Here is a 17,738-nt window from a genome sequence, read left to right on the forward strand (position 1 = left end):
TGTCTGCCAAATTCACTAAAACCAATGCATTTCAATTACTGAACATGAGCCATCTGCAAAAAATATAGTGCCTCTATAATCTCATATTACCTAAAAGAAATAGAATTAAAAGTAGTGTTGTGTAATACACGTTGAAGTACAGTGAAAATTAGACTGTGATAATATCTTCCTTTTCTACTTACAGGGGAACATTTTACTGCTTCCTTTATCCCATATAAATCATTTTTGTTGTGAATAAAAAAAATGCCATACCTTTTAATGTTTGCAAATAAACATGTACATATTACTGTCAGAGAATACATTATATTCTCATAGTTCATCAGAATACTCATGCAGAAAATAGAATAGCAGCATTGCTGTAAATCTCTTTTTCACAATGATGGGATATTGCGGCTACAACAACTTTACCAATTTAATAAAAATTGGATACAATAAGAGGATTGGATTTTCATCACAGATCTTGGATAGGTTTATAATTTTGGACAGAATATAACTTTTTTCTTCAGAGTAGTCTTTATTCACTGGGTAATTGTTAAAGTGGCGGCAAGTTTTGCCTCAGAGCAATGACTGAGAGCTTTGTTTTATATGTAAGCTAGTGCAGTTATTTACTAAGTCTAAATTTTAATGAAAACCACTGCAGCTGTTTTACTTACATATCTGAATGTATGGTTTTGTTTTTCTTAAGAATGTTACTAGTGAAGTGAAAGAGCTACACAGCAAACTTGGATATGGACAGGATTCCACAGGGATTGTATTTTTGCAGGGCACTGTGGAGAGAAGACAGTTTTAAAAAGACTCAGCCCTTAGGCAGTTTACATTTTTCTTCTTGTTGTGAGGATAGAGTTATCTCACTGGCCATACAGGAGATGTTCTACTACAATCTTCTTATTCAAGCCTTTATAAATCTGCCTTCATTAACTATGTGAGATTTATGTTCTTCAATCTGTGCATCAAAACAAATTGATAAAGTAGCATACATTGCAGAAACAGGCCAAACTGCAGCTGTGATATTAGCAACTTGTCCTTTTCTTGGGCCACTGTGCTCCATTTGAACAAGAATCATTTCAATACTGATAATAATAAGCAAAAGTGTTTTCCTTTCCTTGATTAAATAAACTTTTAGTTTTACTTTTTCTCTCAGATCACAATTGGCAATTGCTTTAGCAAATCTAGCTGCTTATGAATTGATTATGCAGTAGACATCAACAATACAACTTCTTTTTTTAAAGTGAGTCTAGCCTGTTTGAGCTTTTTCTTTAATCAACTTTGTACTCTTAGGATTAGAAAACTGCTGCAGATGCTGCATCAATCTAGAACCAAACTGCAAAATATGGCAGTCTGTTTATTTAAAGAGTGCATTATTCTTTTCCAGTAACTCAGAATGTTTGTAATTTGGGTTTTTCACTGGTTAACTATAGGGCTTTTAGTGATTGATTGTCTTGGTTTTGAGGTGTAGATGTTTTCTACCTTCTCTACTCAGAAGAAAGCTCTCTCTCATCATGACGTAATACAACAGGTTCAGACAGCAAATACACTAACTCTGGAGCCTGTATTTTACTTGTTTGTTAATAACTTCCTATGAAGGCCTGAGATAATCTTTGTGGTACAAAATATGTTGTATTTGTTATCCTTCAGAATATGCTACAATGCCCTAGGGTTTTCTGGTAAAATAAGCAGATGATAAATGGTTAAGAGAAAGCTATAGGCAGTTATAGAGGAGTCAGCTTTTTATTTTTTTGAACTGGGAACGCTTCTGTGTTTACTTTCATTTTTATCACAAACTCATCTTTTTGTTGTAGTACAAAGGTGCTGAGCATTGGCCTTGATTTCTAACACAACAGCATACAGGTGAAGGACCCATCCATCCGTTGTTTCATGTGCCATGTGAATGCAATATATTCTACTTAAAGGAACCTTGCTTAATGGGCCATCTCCTCAGAAACCACAAGATATTAATAGCAGTGGCTTCTGCTTAATTAGAGAAGTGCACTCAACATTTATATAACTCTATAAGAACTGTGTTCTTGGCATAAGATAGGTTCATGCTCTTTTCATTTTCTACCACCACCACCACCCCCAGCAGGTATCAGTGGACCTGCACCTGCTGTAGGACATCTGTTGAAGCACTTGGGCTTACCTAAGATTAAGTCTGATTTAAATTTATTAGCAATATAACGGATTTAGGAAGTTGCTGGACCTCTAAACAGTGATTGGCTATTGATAGGGTCCTCACAAATTTACTTTCCTAGTCATGTCTTCATTGATCCTTTTTTTGATCCCTGCTAAAGTGCTTCGTGCAAAACTAGGAGTGTACGAAATACAACACGTGAGTGCTGACTTATCTCTTAATTTCTACTTTAGTATAGTCTGAAACTTCTCCGAGCTCAATGGTCTTACCTGGAAAAAGTCCAGGTCATTATAGCAACACTGGTAATGACATGGCATTTCTCGTTTCCTCAATTCCCCTGTATCCTGATTCCTAGTTAGGTAGTATCTACTACTTATTGCAGTATCCATCGCAGAAAGGCTAGTCAATGCAAAAAACTGATTGAGTATTTGAGAATATAGTTTAGATCTAGAGGCATTTTTATTTAAAATGGACAAAAATGATGAAAACTTTTGACATATGATGCTAATGTCAAGACCTGGATTTGTAAGGGGAAAAATTGGAACAAGACAATAAGGGTAGTCTGGGACACATCTGAAAGGAAAAAGATACTGGCCTTGCAACAATAAAGAGTGGCTGTTGGCATAAATAGCTGGAAAAATGAAAGCCTTCAAATTCTAGTTTGCTGAAGATTTCTTTTACACAGCAACACTATTATGGTGCACAAGCAGAGCATGACAGTGCAACGGCAATGGCAATGCTGGATTGAACCAAGAGAATCAAATTCTGATTTATGAACTCTGGGGTTAAAAACAAGTTTGAATCTTAAAACATTAAATACAGGAAAAGTTTTGAAATCTTGGTATTCAGCATATCTGTTTATATATTTTTCAGTTCATTCCGCTAACCTACATAGTGTATTTAGAAAGAATTTGATTTTAATCCTTTCACAGATAAACAGAAAGGGGGTTGGACTAATAACATTCCCTGCTGTGACTAACTTTTTTCTTTACTTTATCTCATTAATACCTCATAATTTAAATGTTGCTTAAAGTATCTTTCTATTTGGAGGTCAAGTGTTCAGAATAAACAGCGGTGCTTCATAGGAATAAATGTCCAATCAAAAAAGGGTTTTCAAATGAGACTAGTTTTTTGGCCAAGAACCTAAGCTTCCTTTTTTAATGACTTAGAGCACTATGATAATAATGAGTTTGTAGATGCTAGAGATGAATAACAAAGTAGATTCAAATTTAGCGTCTCACAAAAAATCATCAGAATGGTTAAAGTTTAATAAACTTAGATAAGCAAAGGGCTATATACATGGATTGAATACTGAGAATGCATTGATGATATCTGCTGCTGACAGGAGAAGAAATATTAAGGGAAGTGATAGGCAAACTATGAAATTATAGTTATCCAGTTTTCTGTGTGAGGAAACACTGATTTTTTTCGCTGAAGATTATTTTTGTGTACAAATACCAGAAATGAGTTTCTTGGACAATGTATCAATGTGTTTATCTTCTATTAATCTTAGGTATTTTCGAAGTACCTGTTAGTTTAATATCAATTTTTTTTTCTATGAAGAGAACATCGTAAGCTTTAGTAGTAGAACTACTTTACCAAAACCATTATTTACTATTTTTTGAAGTTTCATTATAGTAAAAATCAAAACTATATGAAGCTTTATTTTTAGATTCCAACACTATTCATTTTTTTTCTTAGTTACAACTGCCTTTCTTTTCCTATCTTCAGTAGAAAAACAAAGAAACAACATGCTATCTCTTACTGACTACTGAATATCACTAAACTCCATCTCTTTTAGAGATATTGTCTCAACAATTTATGTATTTGCCAGAGGCTTTTCCTCAGGATAAGTCCTTAGCTGGTTCTCTGTATAAAAATATTTAAATCCTATTATATCCCGTGCAGTCTACACAGGAACTCTTAACTCCATTCTTCACATTATTAATTTCCCAGACTGTTCATAATTTCATACTTAGAATAACCCAAATTAATAATTTTTAAAACAAAGTAGTTACAGCATTGACTGGCATCTTTTATACATTTTAAATAATTTTTCTGTTTAAAAAGTATTAGAACATAATAGTATCCTATTTCTGAATCTATTTTTAGATATTGAGAAAGCATATCTAATATATGCAATACACACAATCCAGTAGCTTCTTTTATACACTTAAATGGGCTAAGTCCTTGACTTCTGAAATAACTGAAGTGATTTTGAAGTTCTCGTGTTTTCCCATCTGATGCCAAAATATTTTATACTATATATGCATGCTAAATGAGAGCAAATGGACCAGGCACCTCAAAGGGAGTGGAGGGGAAATAGTGTAGTGCTTAGAAAATACTTAATATAACTTTTTTTCCCCTTCATGAATAAATACATTAAATCACTTGGACGCTATAGAATAAGATAACACGGGCTACCATTTTTATCTAAGATAAAATTTCTAAAATTCCTTAGTTTTGGAGTTTCAGTCCTCTAGGATGACGTCCTCTGTCATAAATTTTCAGTATTTTGCCCAGAAAGCTACAGACTTCAGTTAAATCCCATCCTTCTGTTTCTTAAATGCTTTCCTAAGATACAGTCTACAATGGACACCCATGCCTAAAACCAAAGTGTTGGTGAGGAATTTGTGTAACCAGATGATGCTGGTAGGCAAACCGTAACCAGTACTTCAGAGAGATGCTGGAAACCCCCTGGGTGAAGATCCCTTCTGACCCTGCTACCCCCAGAGCTGTTAGGCACGTGAGCCCGAGTGTATGAAGGAGCACTGGCAGACAGCTGAGAAGTGCAATTCCCTGTCACCTCGAATATTTTTTTACCTGCTAGATATCCTTGCCCCACAAAATTCAAGCTCTGCTATTTGAGAGATGTTCTGGAGAAAGAAGTTAGAAAAATAATTAGCCTGTTCTGCACTGGGAGAAAAATGCTGTTAGGCACTGCACGTTGCCTCCAGAAGCCTGGAGGCATAAGATTTGATTAAAGTCATTGTGCTGAGGCAGATAGGAGGCAGCATGAGTATTTGAAAGATGATGCAAGCCATTCTTTTCTCCCTGAAGAGAGAGAGAGATGTGCAGAGAGCGGGACAAGTAGTACAGTTGCCTTGTTTGTTCGGAGTGCTGTGTGAGTGCTGTACAGTGTAACTGCTGTTTGGTAAGAGTTCAGTCAGACGGCGTTGTCTGGAGGGAGGGAGATGGCTCCTCCTCTGAGAGCAAATGAGCTTTGTCTGTCTGGAGGACAGGCTGGAGCTGGCAGAGAGTCTGCAGCAAAAGCCCAGGCTGGGAAAATCCGGAAAAAAGCGGGGAGTCTGCCTGCCATAGGAAGCAAGCACTAAACTGAACCTTGAAAGATCATGGAAGGAAGGAGATTTTATTTGGGACCAAGAGTATATAGTAAAGAATTAATTCAAGTTAGAAAGCTCTTGAAAGCTGCTGGGCTGCAAAACAGGTTTTGGAGAGAGAACGCTATCCGTGCAAGTACGCAGTGGATAGAGAATACATTTGCTTTCAAGTTTTTTATTTAATCTATCTCACCTTGTTCTACATTTTCAATGTTTAAAGTTACTTTTTTAAAATCTGTTTATTTTGTGTTCTAAACAAAGTCTAACTTTAAAGAGGGGGCTCCTTTAATGTCTTTTGGGAGAAGTCACTTTAACAAAAGGGGAACAATGCAGAGTCCCATTAAAAAGAAAGTTTTAGCCTCAGGGAAACTTGTGTTTAAGTTGCTTTGTTCTTCTTCCCTATTTCTCATCTGACTACCTACTTTGTTCCTGCTCTTGTTGCCAGAGCTCCTGTTTCAGCTCTTACCGATCAGGCAATTGATCCAGATAAAAAATATATTTGTGTTGTTAGCAGAGTCTGTTTTCAGCTGAATGATTTCCTTAATGCAAATTGCAGCTTGAGGGAGAGCACAAGGAAAAGAGAAGCAACAAATGAATGGCCATAGAATAAAGGCTGGAACTTGTCCTTCTGCCTAAATTGCCAGTTGAACCACACCTATTGATGATAGGAAGTGCCGGTGAGACAACGCAGGCTCCACCATATCTATTGTACATATTCTTATTCCTCCCTTCACTTTCAGAACTTCTCCAAGTTGTTAGCTTAAAACATGTCTTGTTATAAAGTCCAATTTAACTTTCCTTCAGAAACGACTCTGAACTTATACCATTATGCTGCTGATGGTACATGCTGGTTCTCTTTTGGAGCACTGTGTAGTAAAGATCTTAGTTCTGCATTGCTGGACATGTCAGAACTCCCTTTGCCAGTTAATTTCCAGAAACTTAAGAATATTGAAAGTAGACTTTTTCCTTGCGTATTTGTCTCAGCATATGAAAAATTCTGCATCGATCTTGTAGTAAAACAAAAGAACGAAACTAAAGCTGATACAATGCCAGACTAATTTGACACTTATAAAATGAAGAATTCTGGGAAAATCATTTTGTTCCAAATGTTTTGCTTATCCTCACTGCTTTCCCTTTGAGTTTGTATGTTATTAATGAGATTGTCAGTTTCTTGCTGTCAGTCTTTCATAGTACTAAAAAAATGCAGATTCTCTGTAAGTATGTATGGATCTATTTAGGCAAAATGAGAATTAAATGTAGCAAAGATCCAAACGCCTTTTGAGATCTGAAAGGAGACAGAGAGAAGTAGTATTTCTCTTTTTTTTTAAGGCTCAAAACTCAAATGTTCTTGAAAATACTAAATACTTACTAATTCTAATGACAGTTTCTGTGTAGCTGGGTTTTAAGTTTAAAGATCAGGTGCTTTTATGTTTTTAATATTAGAAAGTGCAGCTAAATGATTTTACTCTATTTTGCCTCAATATCATGTAAAAGAACTTAATTAGAATGAAAACAAGTCAGTAAACCAAGGCTCAGTAAGTCGCATATGTTTTTTGTATTCCACAAGGGATAACCATTTTTCATATGACCCAAGGGAGAATAAGCAACTGTTTTTTCTAACAGTGTAATTGAATGCAGTGTATTTAATTATACTAAATTGATCATAATAACAGTTAATAACAACTTAATAATGCCAATTAGTTTGATACAAACTGTTGTTTTACAGCCTCTTTAAGAGAAAAGCTTAATTAGGTAGTCATGCCAGATCTTGGGTACAAATCACATAATGCATCTTTACAGAACTCTGCCATCCAAGGAGACATTCAGAAGTTAAAATTTAGAATCATCACAGAGACATAATGATCTATTTTTCTCAGATTATTTAACTAAATACTGAAAAAAAATCTGTCATTGCTAGTCTCTTTTACTTTGTATCTCACTATTAAGAATGAAAGTTTTCTGCTTTAGCTTCAGAAAGAAGTTTTTGTTTCAGGGACAGAAACAAAAACAGTAGAGGAGGATTCTAATGACTTGCAATATATCTACAGTTTTTGTTCTACATTATCTTTTGAGGAACATCTACAGATGCTTGTTGATATCAGAAGTGTATTGGCTGTTTTGGCCTCATGTCACAAGCATGGAAATGATATTGAGGTGCATACAGATAGGGTATAGAGATCAGAAATAATCTTGGCCTGCAGAGTTCATGCAAATATGAATTCCCACGGTGTAAGTATCTTTTTATGTAGTGCAGTCTTTCAGTTTCACTTGAAATAAAATGCCAGTGTTGCAAGTCTAGATCCAGCCCTAAACTTGCCACTTTCTGAATGTTTGAATACAGTAGTCTCATTTGTGCCAAGCTGTTCTAAATGACATTTTATTTAAATTTCAGAGCCCTACATCTGCCTAAATAAACTTGAATGAAGTTTAATTAGCATAAATACCATTTAAGGTTGTCACAAAGTGAGAAGCTGAAGCTCTCCACACTGCAAAGACATAAATGGCCAGAGGCTGGCACAGATCTTTTTTTTTTTTTTTCCTGGCTAAATTAATAGTAGTAAGTAGTAGTAAATAAAAACAGCTGAAGACTCTTCTCTGGACCTGAGGCCAACTGGCAGGTCTCAGGTCACTAAAATTACTTGTTGCAAAATAGGTTGGCAACATTTAAGCTAGGAATGATTCCTGAACTTTGCTCACCACTGAACTTTCTGTTTCAGAACTGAAGATGATACCTAGACTGGGTGGCAACTATAATAACTGTGATAACTTCATAGTAATGTGGATGATACGTGTCAAGACGGGCTCATGTTGTGGACCATTTCAGTTTAGTAATGCAGGTGTAACGTCTGTGGAAAGAATTAGAGGGTACCATATTTACTCATTCCTTAGAATACAAAACAAAGATTTTTTCCCCCTCTATTCTTAGAGAAATTTACACGATGCCTTGTCATTACCTTCATCTTTAGCTTCAGTTAAAGCTTTGGCGTAGTTAGTTAGTTATCTCAGTCTCTAAGAAAGACTAAAAGAAGGTTCTAGGTCCAGGAAATACAAGTCTGTTGTCAGAGGGAACAGGAAACAGTAAGTTGTTACTCATTAGTTACCTGCAAGGTTTAAGTGTGTGTTACCTGGCATCTCAGTAGGGAACCATCAGGACCAACAGATGTGAGGAGTCTAAATGAGGCATCTTCCTGCAGAGTAAAAATCTAATGACTCTGAGTAACTGATATATTTCCTATCTAAAGAAATTTATTGATGGTAATGGGAAACTTTGCCTTATTCTCTAAACATTTTTACTATGGAGTTTTTCTTTGCTACAGTTGTGTGAAGATTTGGGTCTCCTACAGAAGAATGTCACGGGGTAGTAGAATCATCGGAAATTCAGGCTGGGAGGGACCTCAGGAGGTCGCTAGTCCGACCCCCTGCTCAAAGCAGGCTCAGCTCTGGGGTCAGACCAGGCCATTCAAGGCTTTATTCACTTGGGTCTTGAAAACCTCCAAAGATGGAGCCTGCACAGCCTCACTGGGCGAGAGGTCCAAATGTTCCAATCTTGAATTTGTCTCAAAAGCCCTTATAAAGCCTTAAGAATTTTAAAACCGGTCCTGGTTCAAAATTGTTCCTACATTTTAAATGTGCATTAAAAAATTGTAACTTGTTTGTCTGTGAAAATACTTCTATTATTTTGTTACTATTATACAAAAATTAACATTCTACTGCAAGGAGCAGACGCAGTATGAAACCAGAAAATGAAATCTTTTAGATACTGACTTGGAACAGAGGGGAACAGACTAGTCTGCTTTCATTCTTTTTAGCTAAGAAGTCTATAAAGTAATGATTAAACAAAGTAAAAATGAAATATGTTTCTGAGCTCTAATTGGTTGTCTTCAATAAAGTCAGGGAACTTGGGGATTGATTTTTAAAATACATAATAATAAAACTGCCCTTTAATTCTTGTGCTTCACAACTCGTGTTTGATATAGCTGTTTCAAACTTGTTGTTGTTTTTGCTTTGTTTATTGTCATTGTTTAGCATGATCACATTCAAAGTGAAATTGCTAGAGACAGGTGAAAGTTTTGATCTTGCTTCTAGAACAAGAGGTTTCCTTTCTCTTCAGGAAGACAGATTAGAGAAGCTTTATTCCCAACAAGGCTGCAAAGCATGACTGATACTTAATATTTTATCTGGACGTCCCCTTTTCCCTCCCTGTTTGTTTTATTATCTTTTTATCTTTTTTATGATAATCTCAAACATGTTATTTAATCATCACTGACAAATGTCAGCAATTAAGAGCATTACATGAAAGGATTTGGATTTCATGTAAATATTGACATGTTTAGGTACCTTATCCCAACAGTTATCGAATGTTTTTCTGACCTTTCCATCCTTCCAACCTGAAAGGCATTGGACAATGGATTTAACTCTTTGTAGACAGAATTCATCTTCAAGTTGTAGTTAATAGGCCAATATTTAATGATTACATTTATGTGAGTACAAATGATGAATCTGTGGACTGTTACTGCTGGGCTGGACTAAGGCACAATTACTGGTAGCTTAGCTAGCAGAAGTGCTTAAGAGTTGCTGTATGCATTTCCACATTTATAATTATGCAAAAAGCTCCATCTTCTTACTTGACCTTTAAAGGACCCAATGTGCTGATTGTAGAAAAAGTATTTTAAAAGCCTGATGGAAATCTCATGGAGTGCATATACTGTCAGGTGATTGTATCATCAGCAAATGCTTAACAGTAATGTTTTAAGGTTGTTGTTCTAATTTGGTCAGACCCTGCTTGATTCAATCAGGCACAATCAAGGGTGCGTGGCTGACATTCTAACAAGCTTAAGGTGAAGGCAGTTCACATGTTATTGAATTTCATTAACTTATTTTCTGACATAAAGTACTGAAAAATGATTTTAAAATATATTCATATATGCAAACAAAAATATCTCTGCATATCTCTCATATAAGCTATTGAGGACTAGCTAACAAATATATCTAAAGGTACTGTGAAAAGAATTAAACCTGTAAATAGAGTGCTTGTCTAATACAAGTATACACATGGTCATGTAACCAATTACAGCATTTCAAAATAGAATAGTAATTTTCAAAAAAAGAAGTTGTGTATGCAACTTCCTTTCCATTAGCCCAGCTGTAAATGAGATTTAAAAAATCAAAAAGGAAAACTCTGTCAGTCAATTCCCCTTCTGACCCTCTTCCTCTGCAATCTGAAGAATTACATTGCATTTAAACAAGTCTGATTTAAAATATTTCAGAAAGATTATTATCCTGTTATTATCCATTTATTCATAAATATTATTTCCTTTTATCAGGAAGGGAAAAAATTTAGGTATTTAAAAATCATTGATTCTTCTTTTGAACTGTTACTAAAACTTCCTGCTATGGAATGACGATATCCAAGATGTCACACTGGGTCACACTTAGGAGTGCTTGATCGTTGTAAACAGAGCCACTGAGAAGGTTTAGCAGAAGTATCTCAGTGTATGAATTACACACACCATCAGCAACCTCCATCTGTGAGCAAATAATGAAAATTGGGGGCTGCGGAACCTTGTATGTGTGCTTACATGTATAACCCTTGCGTGATAGCTATGAGAAATGGTAGGAGAACATTCCTTACCTTGACTGCAGTTTTGGCTGTCATTTTCTCCTGCTTTTTCTCGTTCGTGTTAGCTATTAATTAGCAAGTTTCAAAAATCATCTGCTTTTTGTAAAAACTGAGATAAAAACCACGTTATATCATGAACAGATCCCTTAAAAGGTTTATTTTTAGTCCACAGAATTATAAAGGCATTTTTTTTCTGTTCTTTTATGTTGATTTTATGAACAAAACTCTGTGTTTTCATCTAAAGTTGCTTACCATGGGATGATCAAGCTGTTTTGCTTTGCAAAAATGTTTATAGTCCTTTCTGTTAAAAGACATAGTACAGTGTTGGCATATTTTTTTGAAAGTATCACAGAACAGGTTTATACAGAAAGTAAACAGAGAACTGTGTACAGATGTTTCCTTCCTCTCACTGAAAAAGCTGATAGGCAAAAGACCTTACCGAATAATTTGTGGGATAAATCTTTTCTGTATCATTATCTGAGGGAAGAAGAAAACGAAATCTCTTTTCATGTGCTATGTCTAACTAGTAAGTTTCAGAAGTTGATTTTTGCATTACCAAAGATGAACTGATTTCTTGCCTTGCCTATAGCATCCTAGCTAAATTACAGACTGTTATTTTATAGTTTTGTTTGGTATATGCTATTTTTACATAGGTTTCTTGTGACACCTGTATTACAAAGGCACCTGAACATTTTTAATCATACAACTGATTGAAATCTGTGTCTTTGACAATGAGCTTCACCAGAACTCTGCCTGTTTGCTGTGCAGAGAAAGGGAGAGGCTGAAAGAAATTCCTGCACAAGACTTGTTTAGTTCCGATATTTCTTCACTGTGCTTCCTTTCATGAAGTCGGAGTGCTTGCTGCAGTTGGTTGTGGGAATGTAAATGAGCTTTATGTCATTTTAAAGAACAGAAGAAAACCAAATTATTTACCTTGCACCTTCTCTTTACTTTTAGCAATTTATTCATGCATTTTAGGCTTATCTAAACTGAAATCAGAGCCGGATCCTGTACTGACACCATTAAGAGTGTGTGTGAGGACAGGGGAGGGGAATGGGAATTTATGTATTAATTTCTGTGCCTAATACTGCAGCTTTGAATCTTAGATATGATGCTTTAGAAGCTAAAGATTAAAGGTTATAATAGGTCTGCACTCTCTAAATGCAGTTTATTATAAATTGCTTTTTTTGATTATCATTTTTTCCTCACCAAAAAGCAGTGGTATTTAAAATATTTCAGGTCAAGAGATAATCCTTTTCTTTCAGTCTACAAAGTCTACTTGTTATTGTTAAAAGTTGTCTAACTTTTTTTAGTCAGCCTTTACTATGTTTTTTGGCTTTTTTAGCAATTACGCTGTTCAGATTTACAATATGACTTTGTTTTAATGGAAGTTCAAAGCCCAAAGACATGCCAACTTACAGCTTGTTAATCAAACAGCTTCTTTTATGTTTATAGTCTTTAGTATAAAAAGAGCTATTTACTTGATTTTCTTTCTTCATTGCTTTAGTAACAGCCTAATTAATTTGTCAGATGGACAGTAATGTAAAGTGTAACGTGCTGGTAATATATGTCTATTTCTAAATTTTTGCAGGCAAGGCATGGTACCATGTGAAGCAGAAATGTCAGTCCTGGGGATATCTACAAAGACAAGTATGCCTAGCAATTTCTGGTCCAGTTCATATGGGCTTGAAACAGGATCCATATTTGTTGGTGGTTTGCCTCATCCTTATGCAATAAAGCAGGTATTTTTTTCTTATTATTTATTTGCATTTAAGATGTTATTTCAGGAGTGGCGTATTGAATAGGATATAACTGAATAGATTTAAACTTTGCAAAAAAGCTCTACTTTCCATTGTTTGAGGATTACATCTAAGGGATGAATGCAGGCCCTTGCAGAGTCTTGCTGATGCCTGGGACTTTGGTCAGTGGACTGGACAGAAACAGCAGTGTGATCCAAAGTGATGATCTGCAGTCCTGTTTGCCTTGAGTAGGCTGAGTTAGGGAGCAAATATGATCAAATTTAGAGGATGTACTTGTCAGCTCAGGTGCTAGTTTTATGAAAATATAGAAAATATACCTGTACTGGCTTCCATACCCAAAGAGGGCCTCTGCTTACTCGTGTGCAGAGAGAGACAGATGTGTCTGAAAATGGACCAAGAGAGAGTTAATGTGTGGGATGGCATTTGCGACTGAGAAGTATAGGATGGGAACATCTGATGCTGTAAGACATATATGTGGTTAGGTAAGGTGGTATGTAGGGCTAAGAAGTAATACACAATAAGACTAGCATAAAGTTAGAGAAGAAGTGGGTTGTGAAGGTGGTAAGGAAAGTACATATAGGGTTGGGGAGAAGGGGGTCATTACTGCTTTGTTTTTGTCATGGGGGAATTTGGGGTAGAGTAGCCACTAAAACAGATCCTAAGTGACTTCTAATCTAAAATTTGTTTACTAAGCAGGATGGATATAACAAACAGTGATTTCGGTTCTAAGATTTCTATTCTATGACACTCACACACTTCACACTCACACCAGTCAAGGCCCCAGTGCCTGTGGTCCAATTGAGACTGGCGCCATGGAGCCAGGGGAACTGGGCCCTTACTCCAGCTGCTGGCAGGGTGGCCCACATGGAGAACAGTTCCACAGTGGGCTCAGCCTTCTACATTGTGTCAGATGTCCAGGTACAGAGCCCCCCTCCATGCCCGAGGAGCTATTGTCTTGACTACTTACTGCTTTTTAGAATTAGATTGTTGCCACAAGGTGCCAGTGGCCTTGTTAGTCATGTAGCCCCAGGCCAGTCTCTGTGACTTTCTCCATATCTAATGCCAATCAGCGTTGCTGCCTGAATTACTATCACCCTCTAGTCTCATGACTCAGATGTGAAGTTGTTCACAGTTACATAACAAAGTTTATCTGTGTGTCTTTATTTGTTTCCCATGCATAGTGGAATATAAATTGTTAGAGCTGGGTGGATGTAGTCCAGGTCTCATTTATCTGAGCAGTGATCTCAAGTAAATCTGTGCTTGTTTTCCCGGTGAACAGCAGAATCATGTAATCAGAGCAGGGCAGATGTAGTCCATATCTCATTAATCTGAGCCATGCTTTTGTGTTGGCTTCACCTGTTACAATTGTTTTAACCTTTTTATTTCTGTTCTGTTCTTTGGTAAGTGAAGGTCATCTTATAATGAGGTGAATACTGTAATTTCAAGCACAGATTTAGTTTTGATGCTGCTTTGATAATGTAACTTGTTTAATTGCTTTCACCTTATAATAAATGGTATAGTAGCCAATGATATGAAAATGCTATTGAAATCTAAATTAAATGTTTTTATGAGTAGATGCTTTTAGGATTGCAAAATACTTATCTGAAAGTAAACTTCTACACAGAATGTATTGGCGTTAAAAGAACTCCACAAATGACATTTACAGATAGATGACTGTCTGGCTCTTTCTTTAATTTAGACAGTTTGTTCATACTCAACTATCCATCCATCTGGAATATTTTATCCTATTAGTTACATATAAAGTTTCATTTACTATAGAAATGTGTCTTCAAGGAATATTCTATACTAATAAAAAATAAGAAACCAAGATTTTTAATGTTTAAATGACCTTTCTTGTAGAAGTTAAAAGAAACATTTTAGGGTATCCCCCAAAGAATTTACAGTAAAATACTAAAGTTCAATCCAGGGGTGTATCTAGGAGAAGGTAAAAAAAGCAATTTATTCAAGGGGTATACTTAATAATGTGTATATGAGAAGGAAGTTGGAGACAGTGCATGGCTCTCTACCAGCCCAAAGAAAAATAAAATCCAGAAAAAGAAGTTTAACTTACGTAAGTTAGAATAGCAATAAAACACAATTGTTTAGGTATAATTTACTATCAACACATTTTGCCTACAGATGAGATGGACTCTTAAATCAAGATAGGCTCTCTTTCTTTAAGGGATGTGGCAGTTCAATAGATTATTCCATTTTTGATGCAGGATTAATAGGTGAAATTTTATGGTCTGTGTTTGTTAATTAAGGTGAGGTAGTAACAACATTGTGGGGCATATCTGCAAGTGGTCAAGCTGGTGATACTTTAGCTCTATTATTACTTGGAGAGTGTATGCTCATATAACTTCCCCAAAAGGTAAAAATACACCTTCAATTCCTTGTACACCTCTCCAGTTTTCCATAAAACTGAGCTGAAGTTTTTTGTAGTTCACTGCTTTTTGTTTGAGATTACCTCACCCTTTTTATTTCACTTGATTTTCTTTGCTCCTCTGTGATTTCTGTGTTCATTTTGATCTTAGTGTCTCATTTTCCCTAATCTTTACTTTTTGTAGCTTTGAGCAAGTTTAATTTTCCTTGGCTTCCCTCTCAAAGTGTGTTGGCTATAAGCCACATGCAGTCTATAAGGGCTGTTTTTTTCCTTTTTGTCAGAGAATGGAGAACAGTCTGTCCAAGTTCTCTTTGTGTTGGCTTTTCAATCCCAGCAGTAGAAAACTGCTCCAGGAAGCTTCTTTCTCAACAGCTTTGACCCAGGCAGTCAGGTTTCCATCATAAAACCTTCATCATCCCTGAAACAGAGAAAGTCTGGTTTTGACCTTGAGACTGCAGTTTGCTTCAAGGGAGATTTTTTTTCTCCAGCTGAGACTCAGCTTTTGCTTTCAAATGCTCTGATCTCTCCTGGAGTCAAGTCTGATAATGATTCCTGTGATATCTATGGTATCTGCCTAACACATTGTCTTATTTCAGATGAGCTCCTTCTTTTTCTAGAGTAGCTTGGTCTGCTGTTGTCTCTCCTACCTTCCAATATAATGGAAGTTTTAGAGAATAGTTGCTTCAGATCTTAGACTACGTCAGCTGATGCCAGTTTCTGTTTTACAGGAAAGTAGCTCTACTTGTCAGTGCCAGAAACTGCTGAAACAGGAGTTCTCCATATTATTGGAATGGGCTCATGCTACACTCTTAATTTCCAGGCTTGACTTCTCTTCCTTTCTTTATGAATGAAGTTTGATATGATCTGTGAAGCCCTCAGGCTAAAATACTGTGTCCTGTCAGGATTTCCTATATTGGCGTTTCCTGATCAGCTGTCTCAGGTGTCCATGCATTTTTCCATATATTTATTATTCTGTATTGCTAGAGTCAGAGTGCCCTCAACATGTAAGGCATGGTGAAATCTGCCTTTTCATTCTCAAAAAGCTCAAGCTTTCTTTTTCAGAGATAAGAGGCAATTACCTCCCTGCCTTGACCGCTTTCCTTTTTGTTCTCTAGTACCATTCTGTATGAGGGATACTATAAGGAGTACCCTTTTACTCTTTCTTTAAGGGAGAGAATTGTTTCAGTCTTCCTCAAAGATTATTTAGGAAATCATAGGGACTTTGAGGAATTACTAAAAGAAGTTACTGTTTCTCTGTACTGGTAGAGGTCATTTGAGTCTTTTCTGAAACTGACATTCTGCGCAGGATGCACCATTTTGAGTGGAAATTTCACTAAATAAAGCCATAATACTTCTAGGCTAGAGGGCTTGGTAAGCACCAGGTATGTGTGTTTCCGTTGTGCAGGACAAAGGCAGACTTTGCACAGCATCAACAGAAGTTTGGATTTCCTTCCTAACCACGCTCCACAGATTGCCCTGCTTGCTGCCACAGCCAGGGCATGCACTTGAACAGAACAGATTACAGCCTTATTCTCAAGGCAGCGATACATTTAAAAGAACATTTGTGAGATCTGGCTAAACAGTGGTATAACACCCAATAGATTTCTTCATCAGTCAGAAGTTCCCAGACCTCCTGGAACTCTGTGCCTAGTGACAGATTGATGGGAAGGAACACTATTTGCAGTAGAGCAAGATCAAGTTTACTTAAGTAAACTGGACATATAAAACTTCATGGAGGCAGATGGAATGCATCCAAGGATGCATCACTGACTGATGTTATTGCAAGGCCAGGCAACCAGGGGAGGTCCCTGATGACTGGAAACAGACAAATGTCACCTTCATCTTCAAAAAAGGGTAAGGAGGAGGATCTGCGAGCTGGTCAGGCCCATGGCACGCCTCAGTTTCTGAGAAGACTGTAGAAACAAATGAAGGACAAGAATATCCTTGGGATCAACAAACATTGATTTACCAAAGGGAACCTGCCTTCTGTGTTGAGATGAGAGGCTCTGTGCATAAGGGGAGGGCAGTGGATGTTGCTTACCTTGACCTTAGCAAGGCTCTTGACATGGTCTCCCACAATATCCTATTAGCCAAATTTAGGATCTCTGAGACAGTCGAGTGGGCTCACTCAACTCACTTGGTGGGTAAAAACTGGCTGGGCTGCTGGTCCTAGAAGGTAGTGGTGAGCAGGCAAAATCTATCTGGTTGATACTTACACTGATACTGTTATCTGTGTTCATTAATGACCTGGATGATGGAATGGACTGCAACCTCGGTAAGCTTGTGAATAACACCTAATTGGGAGGAGTGGTTGATATGCTGCAGGGTAGGGCAGGTATTCAGGAGAGCCTCAGCAGGTTGGAGGAATGGGCCAACAGAAATCTCATGAGGTTCAACAAGGCAAATGCAAAGCCCTTCATTTGGGATTGAATAACCTCATGCAACAGTACTGACAGAGTGTCAGCTGGCTAGAAAGCAGCTTTGCAGAAAAAGATCTGAGGGTCCT

At 36.8% G+C, this 17,738-nt stretch overlaps 1 protein-coding gene across 1 annotated transcript in view; it reads left to right on the forward strand.

Annotated features, from left to right (window-relative positions):
• Positions 1–17,738, forward strand: part of EYS (eyes shut homolog) — a 956,188-nt gene that overhangs the window by 635,357 nt on the left and 303,093 nt on the right. The window contains exon 34 of the mRNA XM_067294141.1: positions 12,681–12,831. Within this exon, the coding sequence (XP_067150242.1) occupies positions 12,681–12,831 (151 nt within the window). The remainder of the gene's footprint in view (positions 1–12,680; positions 12,832–17,738) is intronic.

This window comes from Apteryx mantelli, chromosome 3, assembly GCF_036417845.1.
Source record: "Apteryx mantelli isolate bAptMan1 chromosome 3, bAptMan1.hap1, whole genome shotgun sequence".
In the NCBI taxonomy this organism is placed as follows: Eukaryota; Metazoa; Chordata; class Aves; order Apterygiformes; family Apterygidae; genus Apteryx; species Apteryx mantelli.